Source organism: Ovis aries, chromosome 6, assembly GCF_016772045.2.
Source record: "Ovis aries strain OAR_USU_Benz2616 breed Rambouillet chromosome 6, ARS-UI_Ramb_v3.0, whole genome shotgun sequence".
Lineage (NCBI taxonomy): Eukaryota > Metazoa > Chordata > Mammalia > Artiodactyla > Bovidae > Ovis > Ovis aries.
The window spans coordinates 105,249,048-105,265,655 of NC_056059.1; the positions used below are offsets into that span (position 1 = coordinate 105,249,048).

Below are 16,608 nucleotides of genomic sequence, written 5' to 3' on the forward strand. Positions count from 1 at the left end.
TAAGTCTAGATATTAAAGGGCTTCCCAGGAGGCTCAGTGATAAAGAACCCACCTGCCAATGCAGGAGACCTGGGTTCGATCCTTGGGCTGGGAAGATCCCTTGGAGAAGGAAATGGCAACCTACTCCGGCATTCTTGCCTGGGAAATCCCATGGATGGAGGAGCCTGGAGGGCTATAGTCCACGGCACCACAAAGAGCCAGATGCAACTGAGTGACTAAACAACAACAAAGATATTAAAGTCTGCCTCTAAGACTGTATTTCTCTTTCATCAGTGGTTCCCAAAGAGAAGGGAGGGATGAAGAACAAACCAGTGTGAGGGCTGTCAGCTCCCTGAAACTACTCCCCTCTCCCCACTCTCAAGAGGAAGGCACCCCTCCCTGGCCGCACCCCCGGTGCACCCCTTCACTAAGAGTGTTCATTGTGCTGTGTTTTTCCTGCCTCTGCCTGGTTCACGTGTAACAACCTCTCTTCCTGGAGGTCTGGCTGCATTTGCTTTGTACCATTTTGCCATCAACATTCACACGGTACTGCTTGAAGAGTACCTGTTAGTAAACATGCATTGAATGAATGGATGGATGAATCCGGCACTCTTTAGACTTTGTTAGGAATGTGTTTTCTACAGTGGCATATCATTTATACATATTCTTAGGTAGAGTTTGTGTATACTCTTCCGCTGGAGGAAAAAGGAAGGCAGATGGGGGTGGGAGGTGGGGCGACACTCGGAAGAAGTAAAAACGACCCTCTGTGGGTTTCAGAAATGTCTGGGATGCGATGCCTGAAGCTGAAACATCAGGTCGCATTTACTCTGGCTGGTTTGTAAGCAACTATACATTTCCTAAAAAAACAAAAAACAAACAGCAAAACATCTCGTTACTCATTTGTAAAGAAATCGTGTGAGCGTGTACCTCTGAGATTCTGGGTCTTGATAGCCTTTATTTTACTTGCTTTGGTCTCCAGGGTTTAGAAAAATTGTGTATTGATCTTGTGCTGTGTGTAAGGGCTTTCAATGTTGTTGCTCTTGTGGTGATGGTCCTGCCCTGCAGCCTGCAAGATCCTAGTTCCCCAATCAGGGATTGAACCCTTGAGAAAGAAAAGGGCAGAGTCCTAACTACTGGTGACTTCCCTGGTGGGTCAGACGGTAAAGTGTCTGCCTACAATGCGGGACACCTGGGTTCGATCCCTGGGTGGGGAAGATTCTCTGGAGAAGGAAATGGCAACCCCCTCCAGTATTCTTGCCTGGAAAATCCCACGGATGGAGGAGCATGGTAGGCTACAGTCCATGGAGTCACAAAGAGTCGGACATGACTAAACAACTTCACTTTCACTCGCTAACTACTGGAATTCCCTGTGCAAGGGTTTTCTGTTTTGTTTTTTAAGTCTTTATTGAACTTGTTACAATATTGCTTCTGGTTTGCGTTTTGGTTTTTCATCCTTGAAGCATGTGGAATCTTAGCTCCCTGACCAGGAATAGAGCCCGCACCCCCTGAATTGGAAGGTGAAGTCTTAACCACTGGACCACCAGGGAGGTCCTTGTGTAAGAGTTTGTAATGAGCAGGAGGGGAAAAAGTGCTTGAAGAAATTTCAGTGGTGGTGGGGGGCGGGGAGCTCTCTATTGCCTATCACAGTTCCTGCTGCTAAAGCTGTGTCTGACCCACAGTAGGGACTCAGTCAATACTCAGAGAATGGATAGAATCATTACTGTCTGCTTCAGTGATAAATATCACACAAGGAGCACATTATTAATAGTACTAGTTCATCTACCAACACCAGAATGGTTAAGTGTGATTCTGATGTTAAACACAAAGAAATAATATGAAGGAACTAGTCAGTGGTAACTGAATATTAGGATTCAGAACAAGTCATGCCTGGGTGTTACCAGCCACCTGCCCAATCTGTTCTTCCCCTAGTTATTCTTGGATCCAGATCTCTGGCTACCTTTTTCAATGCTTTTGAAGACAAGATAGGATATAAGTATTAAGCTGGTGGGTAGATAGAGAGTGAGCTAAATGACAGATGGAAGATGGACAGTGAAATTGATGGGTGAATAGGCAACTGCACACAAAGGCTCCCTCTCTGTCTGTACCTATAGTATCAGCCTGGCAATTTTAGTCTGGCAACACATCCTAACCAAATAGATTGGCCTCTAACTCTTCCCTGCCAGTCCTATGCCCCACCCGGGGTTGCAAACCCTGTGAAGTCTTGAAAGTGGAGCACACTTCACTACAGTTTTTGCCAGACCTCATCAATTCAGGAAGATGATACTCCAGCCAGTGGAAAGATACTGAGTGCACGCAAAAACTCCTTAATTGTGGGTTTCCTTTTGCTGTCTGCTCCCTTAATAAATTTGGAAAGTATTTTATGGAAATTATATTCTTTGAGTGGAGCCCTCACATTTTCCAGCTTCACGAGCTAGAGCAGAGACGGGGCAGAGCAGGACAGAGGGAAACAACCGCCTGGGAAAAATACTGCTGCCCACGGAGACGGTTATTGTCACTGCATCTGCTTTTCAACTCTAAATCAAACTCCTCTTAGGGAAGCTGTATGTAAAGGTGGACTTTGGGGATGCTCATGTGCAGGGGGAGCCAGAAATCTGATGGGCAGGCAACAGAATGGTGGTGAGACAGAACGCTTGGCACCTAGAATAACTCCAAGGGCAGAAAGTATCATATAAAGTAAGCCTGGAGCTGCCTGGGATGAGATTGGGTGACTTAAGGAGGATGCGCGGGGGAGAGTGAGTGAAGTGGAGAAAAGAGAGGATGTTGGTCCAGCCAACAGGCAGAGCTAGAAGGGCGGCCTCGTGGGAAAGTCTGGAGGCCAGGAGCCCAGGGAGAGAGATAGCCCCTAGATTGTTTTGAATCTGCTTCTGGTCTCAAAGCCAGAGTTCCTGCAGCTGCTCTGTACTTCTGCCTGTCCGGCCCCTACAGGCATTTCCGGCATAACTGCTCTCTCCGTGGGTGGCATTTCAGACTGTGGATCTGGGCTGCTTGGGTTTCACTTCTGCTGTTTACTTATTAGCTGTGTGACTTTTAGCAAGTGTCTTAACCATTCTGTACCTTGATTTTTCCTATCTATAAAATGGGAATGATAAGACTAAGTAAGCTAGTAAGTGGTACGTTAAGGATTTGCTCTCATCACCGGCATCGTGATCATTCTCTATCTCTGTTAATTCCCTGGATCTGAAAGATCCTCTGAAGAAGGAAACCTATTCCAATATTCTTGCCTGGGAAATCCCATGGACAGAGGAGCCTGATGGGCTATAGTCCAAGGGGTCACAAAAGAGTCAGGCATAACTTAGTAAGTGAAACAACAACAAATCTCTGTTCAGGGCAATGAGGAAGGTCAGTTTATCTACTTGTGGGGAACGGGTGATGTCCAATTCCACTCTCATCCGCCTTTCCTGGAACCTACACTCTCCAAGGCCAAGACAAATGAAGGCATTACCACTCAAAGGGGAAGAGGAGGGAGACTTGAGGTAGAGAAGGAAGTGGCAGAGCTCATGCCAGAGGCACAAACGAAAGTCGTTTACACGGCTCCCCCGCAGTAGGGCAGAGGAGATATCCCTTAAGTCCTTGCATGGGCCCCAGAAGCAAAGATGAACAGCCCTGGAAGAGGACGGACCCCGGGGGAGCTCCAGGGCCTCAATAGACCAAGGAGTCGGAGAGGGAAGAACAGAAAGGTCTGAGGGGAGGAGGTCTCTCTGCAAACCTGGGAGGGCAGCCATCAAAGCGGAAGTCCTGCTGGCTATGGTGGGAGGGATTCACACTGGGATAAACAGCGGCCACTGCCTCTCCGCCTTCAGCCAGTCCCAGGGGTGGGGGGTGGGGGGTGAGAATCTGGTGTGGAAGATGATGTGAGCATCATCTGTTCAGTGATGAAAACCATGACTCTTCTTTCTACAGGTGGGGGATGGAAGGCCAGCCCTGGCTTCTTCATAACCTGCCGAGTCCTGGGGGTCTGTCAGGATGCATCTAACATGTGAAAGTTCTTTGGTTGTAATTAGGGACTTCATAAGTTGAATCAGTGGATTATTATAATGAATTTGACATTTTCGACAGAACACTCTGGAGTGTATAGGGGTGCATGTGATAACTGCTCAGTGATTGACTGATACAGGTTCTTTCTTAAAAACCTCTTCCTGATTATAGCCACTCGACTTTAAATCCCTTAAAACACAAACTTAACCCATCACAGGTTTTGTGGGGAAATAACTCAAAACTACTTCAACATTGATGCTCACAGTGAGACTTTCATGTTCAAATTTTAACTTGGAGTTGTAATTTGCCTGCCCTTTTAATGAGCTATTATTAAAACCAGTGGCTGGCTTAAAGGCTTCCTAAATTAACACTGAGAAACTTGGCTTTCCTAGTTGGGTTTGGGGAGAGTTCCAGCAGTGTGGCCCATTCCTGGTTATTGATAACTTTTGGAATCCTGCTGGGTTGGCCTGCCTTATGCCTACAAAGCAAAGAAAGGTGAAGACAAGTAATAATGGAGACCTAAAAATACATCATCAGGAATAAATGTGTTGTGAGGAAATTCCAAGCTTTATTAAATGCACTTTTGGTAAAAGAAGCCCTACAGAGAATTTCTTAATAAATTTCAGAGAGGGGAGGTGTTTGGTCACTGGAGTAGCCTACATAAGCAATTGTGGTATTTCTGGAATGTCAAAACGGCAGATTGCTGGAGGTGATCACTCAGCCTCTATCACAACTGTTTCTTAGGATAGGCGGGGGTGTAGGACAGTGGTTTCAGGTTGGCTGAGACTCCTGTTCTTGTATTAAAGAATTCTGTGAGTGACATGGACTCCTCAGTTTGGAAAGAGCTTGAGAGTGTAGCCATTCCTACATGGAGCCAATCTTCCCACGTGTAAAAATCTGTGGCCGGAAGAGACACTGTCCTGATATTAAACACCTTGGTAACTCGTTCCCAAGTCCAACAACACCCACAGCCAGGAAATACTTCTTGATGTTTAGCCTAAGTCCCTCATGCTTCAGGGTAAGCTCATTTCCTCTCACTCTGTCCAAAACAGAAATAGGGAACAGCTGCTCTCCATCCATTGGTTCATGCTCCTGAAGACCTTTACTTCATCCATCCCCTAAGTCTTCTCTTCTCCAGAATAAATAGTCAAACTCCCAGAAACATTCTCTGAGACTGACCCAAACCACAGTGTCCAATTACTTTCTGAGTGCTTCCTTTAATTCCAACACTGACCCAAGGTACCGTCTTGGCCTTTATTCAGCCTTGAATAGTGCCCATTAGCTGTGTGATGCAGAGACCGGAAAGTAAACCAAGGCTCCTTCCAATACGAGAAGAAGACTTGCCACAACTTCCAGTTTCCCCAACCCCATGAGCCATGAAATCTAATCCTCAACAACCTTATTGACATAATGGCTGTACTTTTATTCCTAGCTTTGTGCCAGATGTTGCCTTATACATTTCATATAGATCAGTTGGGCTTCCCTGGTGGCTCAGATGGTAAAGAATCCGCCTGCAATGCAGGAGACCTGGGTTTGATCCCTGGGTCAGGAAGATCCCCTGGAGAAGGGCATGGCAACCCACTCCAGTATTCCTGCCTGGAGAATCCCATGGACAGAGAAGCCTAGCAGGCTACAGTCCCTGGGGTCACAAAGAGTTGGACATGACTCTCATGCAACAATTCTATTGGATATTTTTATCTTTACTTCACAGATGAAGAAATAACTTCTAAAGATCTCACTATTAATAAGTGGCTGGGATTTGAACACGAGAGTGTCAGACTCAGAGCCTGGACTCTTGCCACAGTGCCAGGCTAAGATCTGTTTTCTGCTCCAAAGAGTCTCATCAAGACTGGGATGACTGAAATGGCCAGAAAGGAGGACCATAAGAATATCTTCTCTACTGCCCTATTCCTGGAGCTGAGTCCCCTTTCTCACTCATGCTGATCTTCTCCTAGCCCTGGAGAATTTCATTCTTCAGACATTTCATTTAAAACAATGAACTCTGTTATTGCACTTACTACATTTAATTATAAAGATCTGTATAGTCAAAGCCACAGTTTTTCCAGTAGTCATATATATATATATATATATATATATATATATATATATGGGAGGCTTGGACTTTGGCTGAGGGCCGAAGAATTGATACTTTCGAATTGTGGTGCTGGAGAAAACTCTTGAGAGTCCCTTGGACAGCAAGGAAATCCAACCAATTGATCCTAAATGAAATTAACCCTGAATATTCATTGGAAGGATTGATGCTGAAGCTCCAATACTTTGGCCACCTGATGCTGAGTCAATTCTTTGGAAAAGACCCTGATGCTGAGAAAGATTGAGGGCAGGAGAAGGGGCAACAAAGGGTGAGATGTTTGGATGGCATCACCAACTCAATAGACATGAGTTTGGACAAACTCTGAGAGATGGTGAAGGACAGGGAAGCCTGGGGTGCTGCAGTCCATGGGTTGCAAAGACTTAGTGACTAAGCAACAGAAGGTGGAGACTTCAGCTTTGTTTTTATCTTTTCAGTACGTAGCATGGTGCCATATATTGAGTAGACACTAAAAATGTGTTCAGAATCTGCCTGAATGGATGGGTGGATATAACACACACAAATCCATACTTACTAATCACCCCAATTCTCAAATCAAAAGTACTTATATGATACATAAAAGTACTTATATGATACATATAGAAACACATGGGTCCCTTGTATAAATTCCTCTCTTCTGTTTCCACCTCCACCTCCAACCCCTCTACAAAGCTGGTTTGGGAGCATCGAACAGTTGAGAGATAAAGAATTGAATCTCATTTTCCCCTGTAACTCAGTGTGCGACCTTGGACAAGTCACTTGTTTTCTCATCTGAATTATGAGGGGAATGGCCTGGATGGTATTTGAGCCCCTTTTCTGTCTTAACTTCCCATAATTCTATGGCTATCTACCTCCCTTAATCAGACTTATCTAAATAATCACAAAAAACACCACTTCATGCTGGAGAAACACAGTCATAATAGACTAAGCAAAACCAAATGCCCTTCAATATCCTGTTGTGAGCTATAAAATGTCCCCTAAAATCACATTTTCCCCTTGAAACAGGATGTAAGAAAAATATTTTCCTATTAAATCCATTTAAAGTGCAAGGGAAAGCATTTACTCTGTGATTTGCCGTCCAACTCAATAAAAAGGGGAGGATTCAGCCATGTTAATTACAGAAGATACTGTCAGGAAAGCAAAGGCGGTGGAAATTCAGGTTGGAAACCAAGATGCCACGCCAACAACATGATGCGCGAGTTTTCTGGAAGGAGCTTCCAAGTGTGTATTGAGCAGTTTATGTCTGCCATTACGTGGGGAAAACCAGTAAATGAGTTTTTATGAAGTGATTTATGAAACTCCTGGGGTGGAGGGGGGGAGAACTGGGAGGAAGTGGCACCACCATACAAGCCTGTGGGGGAGAGGGGAGAGAGAGGGCTTGAACTTTGGTAGCTGCCGATTACATTGCTGCAAGCTGTGTTCTCTGAAACGGGTTAAGCAAAGTGGGACACTCCTTAAAAGAGGTGAAAGAGGCTAGAAGATTTCAGAGGAAATCTTGGTACTTGAGATACCTGGAAGCCTCCTGTTAGATTAGAGCTTTTAAGGGTAGAGATTCTGTTTTCCTTATTTCTGTAGTCCCTTGGAGTGTTAGGAGCAGGGCTAGAAACATTGCTCCAGAAATGGAAAAAGAAGAGGTGGATCTCTCTGTTCATCCAGGAAGACAGAAAGAGGCGTCTCCTCAGCTCATAATCAGCTCTCTTTTCTGTTGGAGTGAACCCCCTGCTCTGTGCTGTGCTTAGTCACTCAGTCGTGTCCGACTCCTTGTGACCCCATGGTCTGTAGCCCGCCAGGCTCCCCTGTTCATGGGATTTCCCATGGCAAGAATACTGGAGTGGGCTGCCATTTCCTTCTCTAGGGGATCTTTCCTACCCAGGGATTGAACCCAGGTCTCTTGCATTGCAGGCAGATTCTTTACCAACTGAGCTACCAGGAAGCCCCGTGGTAGGCAGAATTATAGCCCGCCAAGGATGTCCAAGTCTCAATCCCTGGAACGTGTGAGTGCTTGGCAAGGGGAAACCGAGGTTGCAGATGGAATTGAGGTTATTAATCACCTGGCCTCCAGATACAGAGATTATTTCAGACTACCAGGTGAGTCCAATATAATCACAAGCGTTCTTAAACATAGACGAGAGAGGAGCCGAGCTGGTGTTGTCAAATGATAGGTTGTAAGAAAAGTGATGCCGTTGTCAGAAACCTATTTATCTTGTGTATCTAAAATTTTATACTTGTTAATTAGCAAGCCCCTCCCCCAGCCCCTGGTAACCACTATTCTTTTCTCTCCTTCTATGGGTTTGACTATGTTGTTGTTATTCTTGCTTAGTCAGTAAGTCATGTCCCACTCTTTGTGACCCCATGGACTGCAAGCACACCGGGCTCCTCTGTCCATGGATTTTCCAGGCAAGAATAGTGGAGTGGGTAGCCATTTCATCTTCCAGGGGATCTTTTAGACCCAGAGATCGAGCCCACATCCCCTGAATTGGCAGGCAGATTCTTTACCATCTGAGCCACCAGGGAAGCCCTTGATTATTTTAGATACTTCATATAAGTGCAATCATGAAGTATTTATTCTTCTGTGAGTGGCCTCTTTCACTTCACATAATGTCTTTCAGTTTAATCTGTGTTGTTGTATATTGCAGGATTTCCTTCTTTTTTAACGACCGAATAATATTCCACTGTATGTATATATCATGCTCCTTTTTTGAACCCACTCATCTATTAATGGATATTTAGATAGCTTCCATGTCTGAGTGCTTGCAAATAGTGCTATGAGCATGGAAGTATAACTATCTCTTTGATATCCCAATTTCAATTCTTTGAGCTAAATATCCAAAATTAGAATTGTTGGATTATATGGTAGTTCTGTCTCTAATGTGAGGAAACTCCATATTGTTTTCCATAGTGACTACACCATTCTGCACACCAATCAACAGTGTACAAGGGTTCCAATTTCTCCATCATCCTGACTTCTTTAGCTAGGTTCCTTTTTAGGAACAAAAGTTTATTCTTTGAGTTTCTCATTCCTAGAGTCATGGTCCTTTTTTAGAGCCCCTGAGAAAAAATATTTTTTGAAGACTTTCTTTAGGTCCACATCCTAAAGTGAAAACACACAGTCTCCACATTCTCTCCTCTTGGCATTGTGAGTTCCACCATGGCATGGCCAGCCTTCCAGGGCTTGTCACTCCAATCCTCCTAATCAGGTCTTTCCTATTGGTTCAGTTCAGTGCTCAGTCATGTCCGACTCTTTGCGGCCCCATGGACTACAGCACGCCAGGCTTCCCTGTCCATCGCCAACTCCTGGAGCCTACTCAAACTCATGTCCTGTTGGTTAGATCTAGGTATAACCTAACAGGTCCTTCCTCTCTGTCCTTTACCTACTGAAAGATAACACTGTCATGATGGTAAGTGACGAATGCACCCTATAGACTATTTTACAAGATATCTTGATATAGGCTGTATCAGTTAGGATAAGGTAATTATGCTACAGTAACAAGCAACCACACATCTCCGTGGACAACAAGAGCAAAGGTTTACTTCTCACTGCCAGCACACGTCCTTGGTTGGCTGTGCTCTGCGTCCTCTATACTCAGGGACCCAGACTCATGACCCAGCGGTAAGTCACAGATTGCCATGGCAGAGGCAAAAGCGAGAACAGTGTATCACACATGAACTCTTAAATGTGCTGCCCAGAACCAACACCTGTCACTTTTCTAAGCTGAAAGGAATTACCCGATCATGTTAGTCATCAATAGGCCAAGGAGCTATAATCCTCCCCTTGGAGGGGCCAAGAATATGACTGAACAATAAAATAGATGGTTTCCAGTTACTGTTTATATATTAATAGCAACTGTGGCAAGTCTATGATTTCATATACACAGAAAATTGGTCTCTCTGTACTGCCTTGTAGGGATTTATACTTCCAGGCATTGAGCACCCTCCATACAGCAGTAATGCCTGCTTACTAGGGTGGTAGGGCAATAAAACCAACATCTCTATAAAGGACGCAGCAATGACAAAGCCTCAGCGGCTGACAGCAAGTTTATTTCTCACTCACAGCACAGTTCGGTCGTGACTTGGGTATCTGGATGGGCCAGAATACCCTCCTTTTGGCAGAGGCTGAATTTAATGGCTTTTATGAGTCCCCAAATGATTCTAAGCTGCCTTCATCTATCCTAATTGTATGGAGGGTGCTGTTACAGGGAACTATTGATTATCTTCAAGAATTTCAATATGCCTCACTGTTTTTCAAGAGAAGAGAGCCTAGTCTAATGAATGAAGCATTGTTACAAATGAAACATAATTTAGGTACCATTTCACACTCAGCAGTTTGTAATACACTTCCATTATGCTTCTGTGCTTCCTTTTTATTTACATCTCTCGGCTTTACGAGGTTTCGAATAGTTATTAAGTCCGTGGTCAACTGAAGTGACCTTGCTCTTTGAGGTTAGAGGAGTAAAATAAGATAATAAAAATGCAACATCTTTCATCTTATGGTCTGTGGGATACAAAAGATCTTTGTAACTTTTCTAGGAATTTGATGTGCTTGTGGTCACTTGTGGCTTTAGAGCCTGATGTCTTGAGCTCACTTGGGTCTCATCTCCATAATCCCCTTTGCTCTTTGCAGATGCAGAGAAAAAAAACTTAGACTTTTCTCCAGAACTTTTAACCAAAAAACCCAACCCCAGCACACTACTCACTGAAGGCTTGCTGTAGTTTGGCCCCTTTCCACTCGAAAAGTCTACACAGTGGGCTACTCTCTCCTCTCCTGGCCCCTTCCCTGAGTTCTGGTTCCTCCCTCTTACTCTCAATTCAATCCCATTCATTTTATTATGCAGGGTGCTTTAACTCTTCTTTCCTTCTACTCTGCCCCAGGCTTAACTTCACAGAAGCCAGAGACTCAATGTCTCAATAAAACAAGGGGCTATTTCTGCGAGACGGAATCATTGGTAGAGATTTTGTAATTTCTTTCTCAATTTCTCTCCCTTACTCTGTTGGTAGAAGAAAGCCATATGAAAATTTATTTTCGTCATACAGGAGGGCTGAAGTAGCTACAGTTTGGGTTTCAAATACTATTTTCCCTCTCCCTTTCAGGTACTTACGTACTTTCTTGACATCTATTTGTGATAAACTTATTTAACACAGAGGGCCTTAAACTTTTGCTCTCAGCAATGCCTCACACTCTTAAAAAATTACTAAGGGCTCTAAAACTATTTGTGTCAAATATTCATTCAGTTAAAAACAAAGAATGGATATATCTTAACACAAGTGGCATTTTTTTTTTGGTGAAACAAATATATTACCAAAACAACTTAATGAGAATTGTTTTATATTTTTGCAAATCTCTTTTAAAGTTTGACTTAATAGAAGACAGCTGTTCTGCACAGTGTTTTGCAACATCACAAGCCACCCGCCTCTAGGAAACCCAACTGTGCGCAGTTCATGCAAGACAAAGAACTAAAAGACAAATGTATGGATGTGAGAGTTGGACTGTGAAGAAAGCTAAGCGCCGAAGAATTGGTGCTTTTGAACTGTGGTGTTGGAGAAGACTCTTGAGGGTCCGTTGGACTGCAAGGAGATCCAACCAGTCCATTCTAAAGGAGATCAGCCCTGGGATTTCTTTGGAAGGAATGATGCGAAAGCTGAAACTCCAATACTTTGGTCACCTCATGCGAAGAGTTGACTCAGTGGAAAAGACTTTGATGCTGGGAGGGACTGGGGGCAGGAGGAGAAGGGGACAACAGAGGATGCGATGGTTAGATGGCATCACTGACTCGATGGACCTGAGTTTGAGTGAACTCCGGGAGTTGGTGATGCTCCTGGGAGGCCTGGTGTGCTGCAATTCATGGGGTCAAAAAGAGTCGGATACGACTGAGTGACTGAACTGAAGTGATGAAAATAATTTTTATTTTGCCTACCACTATGACAACCACATTTTAATACATATTCTAGTTGTGCATCCTCTCAAAAAGAAAACAAACAATGAAACCAAAGAGACCTTGAATTAAATCTGAACCTTGAACCAAACTGTAGAAAGAACTCATTGGCTAACGTGCAGTCAACTTAAATATCTAAGACTTAAGATGGTATATTTAAAAAGCATACATGAAGATGAACAGAAACCAGCCAAATTCTTCCATCTTTGTCTCCAACTCGTAAATTCCTACTCATTCTTCAAATCTGCTTTCTCTATAGAGTGATGCCTTCTCTATAGAGTGATGGCTTCTCTATAGAGCTTTCCTTACAGTAATTAATAACGAGAATGATAGAAATAATGTTATTATTAATAAAGGTAACTAACTGTCATTGGTCTCAAGGAGTCAGTTCAGTTCAGTTCAGTTGCTCAGTCATGTCTGACTCTTTGTGACCCCATGGACTGCCGTACCCTAGGCCTCCCTGTCCGTCACCAACTCCTGGAGTTTACTTAAACTCATTGAGTTGGTGGTGCCATCCAACCATCTCATCCTCTGTTGTCCCCTTCTTTTCTCGCCTTCAATCCTTCCAAGCATCAGGGTCTTTTCAAATGAGTCAGCTCTTCGCATCAGCTGCCCAAAGTATTGGAGTTTCAGCTTCAGAATCAGTCCTTCCAATGAACATTCAGGACTGATTTCCTTTAGGATGGACCGGTTGGATCTCCTTGCTGTCCAAGGGACTCTCAAGAGTCTTCTCCAACACCACATTTCAAAAGCATCAATTCTTCAGCGCTCAGCTTTCTTTATTGTCCAGCTCTCACAGCCATACATGACTACTGGAAAAACCACAGCCTTGACTAGACAGACCTTTGTTGGCAAAGTAATGTCTCTGCTTTTTAATATGCTGTCTAGCATATTGGTCATAACTTTTCTTCCAAGGAGTAAGCGTCTTTTTATTTCAAGCAATGCCAAAACAGTGCACGTGTTATCTCGCTTAACTTTCACACTAACACTGAGGAAGGTGCTGGCTTCACTTTACAGATCAGGTGGGTGAAGACTAGAAAAGAAAGACCTCTAGCGCTGTGCCCTGCACACCTGATCTGCCCTACCACTTACTGCACCCAGGTGGTCACCATCTATGAGCTTCCGTCCCGCACAAGGTGGGTCGATGAGGTCTGAGTCAGGCTGGGTCGCCTCCCGTACCCCGGCAACCTGCGCGGCCGGGCTCAGGCAACGCCCGGAGCCACGAGAAGGGATCCAGCTTCCCGATCCCCTAGCTCCCGGGGCCTGCACGACGCAAGCGGGCTCGGGGAACTCGGGACTCCGGGACCTTTCCTCGCGCAGCCAAGTCCGCCGAGGTTTGCCGGGAGGGAAAACTGGCGCTAGTGTGATCTTCGGCGAGGGAATCGGTCCACGCCCGCGGCCGGAGGCCGGAACCTTTCTCCTTTCTCCGCGGCAGCCCCGCTCGAATCGGAACTATTTTTCTCGCGTCGCTGTTGTCGGGCGGAGGGGTGCGGGCAACGGAACCGTCCTCCAGCCGCCGGGTCGTCGCGCCGCGGTCGCCGGCTGCTGACGTGGGCCGGCTTGGTGGGGCAAGAGTGGGTGCGGGTCGCCATGGCGGTGGACATCACACTGCTGTTCAGGGCCAGCGTCAAGACCGTGAAGACGCGCAACAAAGCACTGGGAGTGGCAGTGGGCGGCGGGGTGGAGGGCAGCCGCGACGAGCTGTTTCGCCGGAGCCCCAGGCCCAAGGGCGACTTCTCCAGCCGAGCGCGCGAAGTGGTGAGCTGGTTGCTATGGAAACGGCGGGCTGGATAGCAGGGGGCGCGGACCCCCAATCCGGGCTGTCTGTGTCTGGTAGAACAGTGTGTCAAAGAGCCTGGGGAAGGTGGTATGAAGAGTGGGGCGGGAGAGTTGGTCCCGGAGAGCTGACGGCTGTCTCGGGAAACGAACAATCTTGGGTCTTCCCTGGTGCTCAGACGGTAAAGTGTCTGCCTGCAATGCGGGAGGACCCAGGTTCGATCCCAGGGTCGGGAAGATCCCCTGGAGAAGGGAAAATGGCAACCCACTCCAGTATTCTTGCCTGGAAAATTCCATGGACGGAGGAGCGAGCCTGGTAGGCTACAGTTCATGGGCTCGCAAAGAGCGAACTTCACTTTGGGTCGAAGAATGGGGACGCATGTTGGAAACTCGGAACTCTGTCAAGTTCATGGGCTGCTTCGTGAGGTAGTGATTTCGCTGTCACTCTGCAGACCTGAGCGCCGGCGAGGCTTCCCCCATAGTCCTCTGCTTTCCTGTCGCAGCACTGACTACGGTGTATTACTTCTTTGGTTTACTCGTCTCATCGCCTTCACCTTCCCTGCCCCGCCTTGAGATCACAGGTCGCGTTCAACTGATCTCTCACTTCCCCTAGCTTCTCGCAATAGATCAAGACTCAGGCTAGGAACCGTCTAGTTTAGGGTGATCGTTCACAAGCATGCTCTATTCCAGTCATCTAAACTCCTTTCTGGTTCCTGAACACAGCCGACTTACGTTCAGGAGAGCCGTGACCTACTCCTTAAGGGCAGGAACAGTGTTGACTTCACCGCAGAATCCCCAAAGCCTGACTCCTAACATTGCCTAGTAAGTGTTTGTTGAAGGAATGAATGAACAAATGGTTGTCTGTCTTCCCCGCTACACTGGAAACTCTGTAAGGGGAGAGAGAAAGTTTGCCAGGTTCACTTTTGTATCCTTGCCACCAAGAATGGATCTAGTTTTTGTGGAGCTTGAAGCTTATACAGGTCTGTCTGTTCTCTTTAAGAAATAAAAATCCAAAATCACAATAAAAGGTTCAGAGCTTTGGGAGGTGCAAGGGAGGGGCCCTGAGGCTTAAACTTCTTGGTAAATCCACTTCTGTTTGATACACAGTGCATGCAGTGTCTGGTACTTTGCAGACAGTCACAGTTTTCAATGAATGTATGTATGCATGAATTAGGGAGTGGCAGTTTGCAAAGGATATTCAAGCCTTGGAAGGAAAGTTGGTCCAGATGTATATATTTAGTCCGTCAGAAAGCATCTATTAAGTGCCTACTTTCTGACCACCATTGTGTTAGAATAATGTGATTTAAAAGGAATGGTGGGCAGACATATTACCAAAAGAAATGTCGCAAAGCCCTGTACATGTCATGTGGGACACAAAGGAAAGTGTGTTCAGTTAAACCTCAGGGCCAAGAGAGGCTTTACAGAGGAGATGATGCCTGAAACAAATCTTGTAGGAAGAGTAGTTGGTTCCAGTGCAGACAGGGTGGAGAAGGGCCTCTGAGGCTAAGAGAAGCATGTGCACAAAGGTGTGAAGCTAGGTAACGTTATGCTCAACTTATTTATACTCAGTGTGTGTCTACTGGTTGAATTACAGATTAGTAATGGCATTTCAGATTCTGGGAGGAGGAATTTTTCATAGCTGAACAATTCCAAACAGTGATAATTATGGCTCTTGGCAACAGGAGCTTGACTCATTTGGACTGTGGGGTTAATGGGGATCTTGGGAGTAGAAACTGGGTCTTGAATTTAGAACTGTATTCTAGTCTGCTACTTAGAAGTGGGTGACTGGGGCAAGTCCTGTTACCTGTGTCTCACATCCCCTTTCTATAAAATGGGCATGATAATACCCTACTGGCAAGCTAATTATTAGGATCTTATGAGACATTGTACATATTGTAAAGAGCTATAATTATTATTATTGTTGCTCTTCACCCCCTACCCTGATTCCAGGTAGGCCATTTAGACGTATTTTCATCAGTGTCTTGAAACTTTGTCCCTTACACCACTTACCTGTCTTGCACTTTCATTCTTTCTTGCAAAGGGAAACCAAGTCAGTTCATGAAGGAGCCTGAAAACCCTGTGCACGTGCTAATAGCAGCACTAGAGGAGACGGCAGCTTTCCTCTGTCAAGGTGAAGCTATTGGCGATAGCAAATGTGCGGCAAGCGGGCAGCTCTTCCTCTCTCCCCCCATCCCTGGGACTGTGGAAGCTGGTGTTAATTTCCCAGCAGATCCCTATTGCTCAGAATCCCGTGCAACACTGCCCCAGGCAGCTATTACCAGTTGTTGGATCTGACATTCAAGTTGAAATTTACTGACATCCTATCTAATATATATTAATAGTAAAAATAGAATCTGTGTGCCTAAGGCAGAACCATGGACTTTTTTTCTTTTTAGTACTTAAAAGGACTTGAAGTTTGTGTTCAGGCTTCTCATTTTGTAGATGGGCAAACTAATACTCAGGTAAGTAAAATGCCTTGCCCAGAGTAATAATTAATGAGGTCAAAGGGCAGAGCCAGTGGAAGAAGCCAGGTCCTTTGACCCCAGTTGAATGTTGTTTATTTCCCATCCCATACATGCATTTCCACTCTAATTTTAAAGCAAAAATTCCTTAGCTGAGTTTCTTCTTCCTGAATTAATACTGAATTCATGACTGGATACTGAATAAGATTTGGAGCAGAAAGTCCTGAATTTGAATGCTTCTTATTTATTGCAAGACCTTGGGAAAGTTATTTAACCTCAATTTCCTCACTTCTAAAATAGACTGAGTCATAGCAAGTTGATAAGGTGGTTATGCAGATGAAATGAGAAAAGGTGTGCAAGTGCTTGCATGAGTGTG

The 16,608-nt window shown here is 45.2% G+C and overlaps 1 protein-coding gene across 4 annotated transcripts in view; it reads left to right on the forward strand.

Annotated features, from left to right (window-relative positions):
* The first annotated feature begins 13,544 nt into the window (after positions 1-13,544).
* STX18 (syntaxin 18) overlaps positions 13,545-16,608 on the forward strand; it is a 117,419-nt gene continuing 114,355 nt past the window's right edge. For all 4 annotated transcript variants that reach the window (XM_042251646.1, XM_060417666.1, XM_060417670.1 and 1 more), the window contains exon 1: positions 13,545-13,752. Coding sequence is in view for 3 of the 4 variants with exons in the window: in XM_060417666.1 (XP_060273649.1) it covers positions 13,585-13,752 (168 nt within the window). In the remaining variant the exon portion in view is untranslated. The remainder of the gene's footprint in view (positions 13,753-16,608) is intronic.